The sequence below is a fragment of the Macrotis lagotis genome, chromosome X (assembly GCF_037893015.1).
Source record: "Macrotis lagotis isolate mMagLag1 chromosome X, bilby.v1.9.chrom.fasta, whole genome shotgun sequence".
NCBI lineage: Eukaryota > Metazoa > Chordata > Mammalia > Peramelemorphia > Peramelidae > Macrotis > Macrotis lagotis.
In genome coordinates, this window is record NC_133666.1 from 658,130,199 (window position 1) to 658,139,080 (window position 8,882).

The 8,882-nt window shown below is 36.0% G+C and overlaps 1 protein-coding gene across 1 annotated transcript in view; it reads right to left on the reverse strand.

The window, feature by feature from the left end:
• The window catches only part of EP400 (E1A binding protein p400), a 135,009-nt gene that overhangs the window by 49,354 nt on the left and 76,773 nt on the right, over positions 1 to 8,882 (reverse strand). The window contains exons 22-24 of the mRNA XM_074205228.1: positions 3,212 to 3,396; positions 2,079 to 2,321; positions 13 to 177 (exon numbers count right to left, since the gene is read on the reverse strand). Coding sequence (XP_074061329.1) covers positions 13 to 177; positions 2,079 to 2,321; positions 3,212 to 3,396 — 593 coding nt within the window. The remainder of the gene's footprint in view (positions 1 to 12; positions 178 to 2,078; positions 2,322 to 3,211; positions 3,397 to 8,882) is intronic.

An 8,882-nucleotide genomic window follows, 5' to 3' on the forward strand; every position in this document is an offset into this window, starting at 1 on the left:
AATTGATCTTACCTTGTAGTTGTAGAGGTTGACCTGCAGTGAGCTGTCGGAGCTGACTGTGTGACAGAGTAAACTTGTTCCCTTGGAACTGCAGGGTCACAGGGGTCTCTGGCTGAGCCACTCGATTCTGTGTCCCTGCTATGGAAGCCAGCTGGGCAATTTTCACGACCTCTCCACCTGTTAAAACAGAACACTTTGTGAAAACCTGAAAATGTTATACTGATGCACAAGCATCACCACATATCAATAAGTGTAAAAGATAGATACCACAGGAAACATTCAGCAGGCATTGCTTTCTAATGCTTTTAGAAAATAATGCTTTTTTTAAAAGTACAAAAACTAAGGATATCAGTTAAAAATATCAAACTTTGCTCTGGTTAATCTATTTAACCAAAACTGGCACAGACTTTAGCTACCCATTGACAACCCACTTTTGAACCAAACTAAGAAAGAATGTCTTCATTTTACTCCCCCCAATTACAAATTCAGAAAACACATTATTTTAAACTAAGAAGTAAAAAGCAGTGATTGTTCATTTGTTTATATAATCTATTTGCAATGTACCAGGAAGCTCGCATATCAACCTATGATCTTCAGAAGCTCTCATAATGTAAAAATTCATAATTTTTCAATCTAATAACTCCATGGAAAAATCTCATAGAGTTAAGATGAGAACATAACATCCTGAAGAAAGAATAGGTAACTATTTCAAAAGAATCAAGCTGTTCAAAATTTGGGTATAGTATAAATAATCATTAATCAATATACATATTATTTAAAATGTTATGTTTCACATTTTCATGAGATTTTCTGATATTTGTTGTTATATTTTTTTTGAAAGCTACAAGATAAAAGATTTTGTTTAAAATGCTTGCCTTACTTTAAAAGCAAACAAAATGAAACTCAATGCGTAATGTGTACACAGACACAGAAGGTAGCATACACAACTTTTAACAGGAGATTTTTTAATACAATGGTTGATATTCGAGTCTCAATGTTCCTCCCAAGGAAGTCAAGACCAGGCTTATTAGTGGTGCGATATAGAGAACAGTTAGTAAAGAACATTGGCCCTAAAGACATCTCAGTGAGAGGAGCAGAAGAAGAAACTGAAACAAGACTCAGAGAAATCCCCAGCCACTGTTGTCCCTCCTCAGTTCACAAGTCTTGACTCAATTTGGACTAAGCCGGGTTGGAGAATGCCAGGTCTATACCATTTCACTTTCAATACAACCAAGAACCTTCCTCTCCGCCCCAAGGGAAGTAATTAAAGGGTTCATTTGTGCAAGGGGGACTTGACTTGAAAGTATATTAAATGTTCAGCTGGCCCTCATCCTTAGGTAAACCAAATGTAGACGAGGTCACAAGGTCCCAAGGAGACACATGAGGGGGAGGCATTTTAAAAATAGAATCAGTCTCCCTATACTCACTAATCTACCTGGTTTCCCTCCATCCAGATTAAGCCCTTGCACACTTTTGCTATTCAAAATTGCCCATGGCAGAATAAAAAGAAACAAGTGTGTAAATGTGTATGTGTGTAAATATAACTTTTCTGGGCTTTAATATTCACTCCAAGCTTAAATTTGACAGAGAATATCCAACTAGAAAGGAATGATATGTTTTGCTTAAAAAGAAAAAACCTAAAGCCAATTCACATAATTGGAAAAGAAGTAAAATCTAGACCCATTAATTTTCATTTGATTAAAATGGTTCTGTTATGAGAGTTGAACCAAGGAATTGACACATCAAAACCTTGATTCCTACTTATGTTCCCACACTATATAACCTAGCACACCAAAGCAGCACAGTGAGCAGCTTGAGAAAAGCATAGAATTTGATGTATGGGGGAATTAGAAGACAGCATAAGAGAAAGGCAAAGAAGGTCCTATTGACTGACCTCTTGGGAGAAATCACTCTCCCTTCTACATTAAGGCAGGAAATGATGTACTGACTAGAGGCAGTACACTCAGGGAAAAGAAAAAGTAAGGGACAGTAAAGGTCTTGCATACAGTCTAATGTTCTTAATACAACCTCTTTGGAGTAAAAAGGTGGGGAAAACCTGGAAAGGGGAGGCCACTTACTAGGCAACCGTGCCTGGGCCTGAGAGGTCAGTACCAGCCTCTGAGGAAGCACACTCTGTTGGATGGTGTGCGAGGGGGTCTGGGGCTGGGGCTGGGGCTGGCCTAGCTGGGAGGCCTGGGCTGAGTTCTGACCCCGCTGTTTCACAGGATTGGCTGTGCTAGTTGCTGTGGTGAAGGTCGCTGCTGGCTGGTGTCTTGGAGCACTGGTAGGAGCCTGAGATGTCTGAAACTGTGCTGCGGCCGCTGTAATCAATAAGGTTTGTTTGTGCAAAGCTGTTAGAGGTTCTTAATCAAGGACAATATTTCAAACCGGTATTTCAAAGAAATAAAAAGGAAAAAAATTATTCTGCATTTTTTTCTCAAATGAGAACTCCTCTCTCTTCCAGGACAGGCCCAATATAGCCTATGGAATATGAGAGAAATACTATATTTTATTAATTCTTACTAATTATTTTTTCTTAAGAGCTCATCAATAATCGTAATAGCACATTTTCAGAGTAAAGTAGAAAAGTAATATTGAGACTAATTCAATCATGTTCTCAACCTAAACACTAAATACCAACTATTTCCTAAATAGCAAGGTACACAAATTTCATTTTCATGGTTTTTCAAAGAATCTTTGTATCAAGAGATAGCTAATTCTATAATTTGCAATTTAGGGAAGTCTGATGGAATTAAGACTGAAAAACCTTGTGCTTCAAAGTTAAATTATTTTTACTTTTTTGCCACTTAATTCTATCCCTTTTTAAAAACACAATCCATTTTTATTTAGATATGATAAAAAAATTTATAAGATCATGCATTCTCAATAATTTTAATACAACAAATATGGTTTAATATACACTTTCCTACATAAACTCAATTTTTCCCCCTATATTTTTCAGCATCGTTATTAGTAAAATTCCAGATAAGTGATCAATTCTGTTATTTGGCCAAAAGAAATGCTTGGAAAAATGTAGCAGATGGTGTCTCCAGAGTAGTGAACCATGTGGGCAGCTTCCCTCATATGTCTGCACGTAATTACAAGGTCTAGGACAAAACCATTTTTACAAAAACCACTCTTAAAAAGTTAGCACTTAATGTAATACTTCAGAACTTCTAGGGAAAAAGAAATGAAGTTGCTACAGAAATACCTTTGGCATCCTGATTGGCAGAGAACGTGGCAATGGGTGATCTCCCTCGGACTTGTCCCTGGGAAGTTACTGCGGCAGCAGCAGCAGCAGCAGCTGCAGACACTGTACGTGTGGAGCTCTGTGTACTTGGGAAAGCTACTGTCCTACCCTCGGGCTTCTGTCCATACTGCACAGGCTGAAACAACCTATACACACATTTACCAAGACAAAATGCAAAGAGCAAATTAGAGTTCATAGAAAACATGATCCTTCAAACAAATGAGAAAGTGCTACTGGTTTGTTTATGAAAGATTCAAAACATGTTCTGACTCCTAATCATAAAAATGCAAATGTAAAAAACAACTCTTGTTGCTACAAAGACTTATTTACTAATTGTGCACGAATCTGTTAATTTCAAACATTACTTGATTTCAGATATCAGAGAAGTAATTACTAATTTGTGCTCTCTGAATTATAATTTTTAAAAATTCTTTTATTACTTTCAAATACATAAATGTTTCCAAGATGAGAACTTATTAGTCTGCTTTTACGAAGTGATGTGATTGATCTATAAGTAGCAGCACCAGTTTTAACGAAAATAATGTTCAAAAGACATTAAAGGTTTCCTTAAGTGAGTTATATGGAGGCCTTTATAATCCATCACTAATAATTTGCTTAGAAAAGTAGGTCCTTCCAAAAGGTGTCATGAAATAGTTTAAAGGTAAAATTAGGGACAGCTAGGTAGTGCAGTGGATAGAGCACCAGCCCTGGAGTCAGGAGGACCTGAGTTCAAATCCAGCCTCAGACACTTAATAATTACCTAGCTGTGTGGCCTTGGGCAAGCCACTTAACCCCATTACCTTGCAAAAAAAACTTAAAAATAAACAAATAAATATATAAGTAAACTCGACAAAAAAAAAATTGTATTAAAGGTAAGGTTATACATAGCTAGGTCAAAGGATTCTAATTTCCAAATTACAGAAAACTATACTACAAAGATTTCATTATACTTCAGGATAGTATTAAGGAAAAATAGGAGTTTGCAATGAAATATTTATTGATCTGGCTATTAATGTGCTAAAAGACTAAGAAGTTTAAGATATGCTGAAGGCTAAGACTAAAATTTCAGGTTAACAATGTATAGAGTCTCAGCCTGTCACTCCAATAGTCATAAAGAGTTTTATGGAAATCTAGATAAAGGAAGGAATGAGGAAGGAGAAAAGGCTGCACATGAGACCAGAGACAAGGAAACGGGATCTATGAAGAAGGAACCAGGTCCAGATCTGATAATCGGAATGCCAAATCTACAATGAAGAGGTATAGGCCGGATCATCATAAAAGAAAAATGTATTCTATAAGCAATGCACAGATATACTCTAGTCATTACCCTGAAATCATGAATTAGACCTGAGCAGGTCTACACAAATTGAACATCAAGTAAAGGAGGACCTTCAGAAAGATATTACTAATGACAATACGGAAAGAAAGAGGCCTTGATAAAAAAGTTATGATGGCTGTTCTTTAGTTGTTTCAGTTGTGTCCAAATCTTCATGACTCTATTTGGGGTTTTCTTGGCAAAGATGTTGGAGTAGTTTACCATTTCCTTCTCCATTTCATTTTACAGAGAAGGAACTGAGGCAAACAAGGTTAAGTGACTTGCCCAGGATAACACAACTAGTAAGTGTTTAAGGATGGATTTTAAAACAGATTTTCCTGATTCCATGTCTGAAGCACCATCCACTGCATTAATTACCTGTAGATTATTATACAATGGATTTAATTTCCCAATTTTTTCAATGACTTGGTATCTTCTGTACTGAGATTGGAGAAGGCTGATAAGAATTTATTGGCCAGGTATCTTACAAATCTAATTAAAAGTTCTTTAAACTTTTTTTTTGGGGGGGGGGGAGAAAATTGTCTGTTTATATCCCTCAAATTAGGTACCACAAAGAAAACAGAAATACAGTAGTAGAAACACCCACCAATTCAAAGACGATCAAGTATAAAAAAGATCAAAATAAACTTCATGGTCAGAGTCTAAAATTTAGGTAACAAAAAGAGGAGTTAGAGGTACTAATCAGAAAGAATCAAAGAATGCATTTATTCTAACCTCTTCACTTTGGCCTTGAGAAAACTGAAGCAGTTGAGTATAAATAACATTCCAGTTTACAGGGTTCATAACACTAGAATACTAGTATTCTGAGTAAGTCTAGGTTCTTTCCACCATATAACCAAATTGTCCCTTGCTCGTCTAAAAGGTGGAAAGAATTTCAGCATTACCGCCCTACTAAACATTTTTTATTTTAATCTTAAACTGAATATATAAACTTACTTGCTTGGCTTAAGTTTCACTGCATTAGGTCTGGCTGGTGGTGGTGATGAGCTGAAGATTTCTTCTATTAGTTTTCTAGTTATCTTTTTCTTTGACAACACTTGTGCCTCATAATGAGTGATTTTATTTTCTAATCCGATTAGATCAAATATTGAAAGGTCTGCTTCCTAATTTAAAAAAACAGAAAAGGAAACACTTTACCTCATGCATCCAGTACCTTCAGATGTAAAGAAAATAATGGCCACCCTACTGACATCTTATGATCTGCCAGTATCATATGCCCTAGATCCTCTCCTACTCCAATGATTTTAGAACTCTGCTACCAAACTCATCTTTTTCTCTCGTACCTCAACATGTCTTTATTTCTCAACACTTCTAGCTAGCTCTCAAGGCCACTAGGAACCTCCCTGCCCTTTAGCCTATCCTACCATCCACCATGCAGAGTCCAAATAACCTGTCTCCTCACTGTGTCCCTGCCTTCAACTAGCCTTCCAGCAAGTCCCTGTAATCTTCCCCAGCAGTATGCTGATTTCCAAATAAAAACACTCAGACAACAGAAGTAAAGGCTCAGCTCTATCATTCACCTATTATGCAATGCCCATTAACATAAGCTTTTTAACATTTCCTTAACTCTCATCATTAAATTTTAAATCCCTTATTGGGACTCCCTGAAGTTTACAGCAAAAACCCTAAGGAAACTTTTTAAAGGAAAGTTATATGCTTATTTTATAAAAAGTAAACTGATGATGAAGGACAAGAAACCAAGCAAACTGATCAATACCTGAAGCTGGAAAGAAAAAATGAGATGGCCAGGAAGGAAATATTAAATTTTCCAGGGGGTTTATACAATAGCAAGTGGTCTCATGGTGAAACCACAATGAAATTAGAGGAGAGAACTATTAAACTAAATTTTTCCTTTCTACTGGAATTCCCCAACCCCTACCCTTTCATCTATTCTACTGAATTTTTCTATTTTGTTGTCTCTGCTAATCTTTTCTAGAAAATTAAATGGCCTAACACAGGGTTGAGAAACAACAACCATTCAATAATTTACATATGGAATACTAGATAGAATGACTTCAGATAATCCCCCTCACCTCTCTGGTTTAACTCAGGCAATTATTCTCATGTACAAACTAACATGTCCACAAGGTATCCACTTTTTACACACACACACAAACATATAGAGCCCCCACCCCACTTCTGTTTTACATTTATGAATTTTCTACTCACCTTCCAAAAACCACATTCCAATGCCTTTAAAATTAGAGAAGCAGATCTATACTCCAGTGTTTCCAAAACATAAGAAGAGCCAGGAAGCCTAGGATCTATCAGACCAGGATGATTGCATATCCTCTGAAGTTTCATTAGAATATTTAGGACATTGACAAAATGTCCGCTTTTAAGAGCCTCTTGAGTTCTGTTCATTTAAGAAAAAAAGTGATAGTTATCTAGTTCAATTTAAATGTGGACTTTCAATATATTATTTATCTTCTATTAACTGAAAAATAATTATGCATTATTATGTTCTCTTGTAAGTTAACAATTGCTTAAAGGTATAAATTGACAAGTTTGAATTCCTACAAATTCCAATGTTTTTCTGCTTCAAAATATGAGTTTCATCTTTTAAAAATAAATCAAAATTCAGTAATCTGAACAATAGTATAATTATAGTTCTAATAGTCTAAGAGGAAATGTTGAATATACACTCAAAACATCTAGAAGGTTATATCCCCAGATCATAATGTTGAGAAGGGATCAAAGGTATCTCAGAGATATCTTTTGGCTGAACTTCTCCTCTCCCAACCTGCCTCCCCTTCCCCTGTATTCTTTTTTATTTTTAGTTTTTGCAAGGCAATGGGGTTAAGAGACTTGCCCAAGACTACACAGCTAGGTAATTATTAAGTATCTGGGGCCAGATTTGAACTCAGGTACTCCTGACTCCAGGGCCGGTGCTCTATCCACTGTGCCACCTAGCTACCCCTAATTTATTATTATTATTATTATTATTATTATTATTATTATTATTATTATTATTATTATTAGATTGCAAGGCAGTGGGGTTAAGTGGCTTGTCCAAGGCCACACAGCTAGGTAGCTAGGTAATTGTTAAGTGTCTGAGGTCGGATTTCAATTCAAGTACTCCTGACTCCAGGATCGGTGCTCTATCTACTGCGCCACCTAGCCACCCCTAAAACTGAGGTCTTAAAAGTGGGAAAATGAATTTTCCAGTTATTCAGCTAATGGTAATAAGTGGCAGAGCTAAATTTTCAAAAATCAGTCCTCTACCTCTGGGTACAATGCTCTTCCCACTAAAACAAAGCTGCATGACTAAGGAAACTTAATAAGTGAGTTATTCTATCTTTGATGCCACTTCTTTTTAGGTCACATTTTAATATATGTGGATCACATCTCTCTCACTGCAGTGGGGTGGTGGTCTTACCTAGGTTGCAAGATTACATCTTCATACAAGGCCTTCTGCCGACTCGAAAGGCGACACTTTAACACATGTTCATATTTCTTTGTCAGCTGCTTGTCAACATCTCTTTTAGTTCTTCTCAAAATAAATGGCTGAGTCACCTGAAAAAATACAACACAATTCCCCGTTAGTCTTATTAGAAACTATACTATTTATTTAAGACAAAAATTATTTTTTTAAATGGCTTAAAAAAAGTAGCATGACATACTCTGTGCAACCTTATGACAACTTTATGGTAGTAATCTTGGCTCTCCTCATTGGCTGGTTTTACTGGAAAGTTCTGATATGGTCTAGAAATTCCAGGAATCAAAAAGTGTACCATGGTCCACAATTCCATCAAGGTGTTATGCAAAGGTGTATCTATCAGGAGCAGGCGTAATTGGCTATAAAAAAACCAAGAAATAAATACTGTTTGAAACACTACTATATAAATTAGTTTCTTCTTTGCTTAAGATTTTAAGAAAAGAGTTAAGTAGCCATTTTTTATGGGAATTGCAAGTGTAGGCCTGCCTTGAAGAAATAAAATGAACAAGATGACCTAGTGAGATTTCTTCTATCTCTGCTGTTCTATAATTAGAGTTGAAAAATAATTATACAAAATTAAAATTTCATTAAAAGACAACTTCTAAATCAACATGCATTTAATTACATAAAAGTCCAGAATTACTTAGAAGGAAAAAATACTTGATTAATATGGTCCAACCTTCGTAGACTGAAAATTGCCTCCCAGTGCTTCTCAGCTCATGTTCTTTACTTGCTGCATCTCATCAATGACTAAGTATTTCCACCTCATTTTCATGAAGGCATGATGGCCTTTAAAAGAATTGTTTATAAGAGGTTATGCATATGTTGAAGCTGTTGGGTTCAGTCCATTCCTGTAG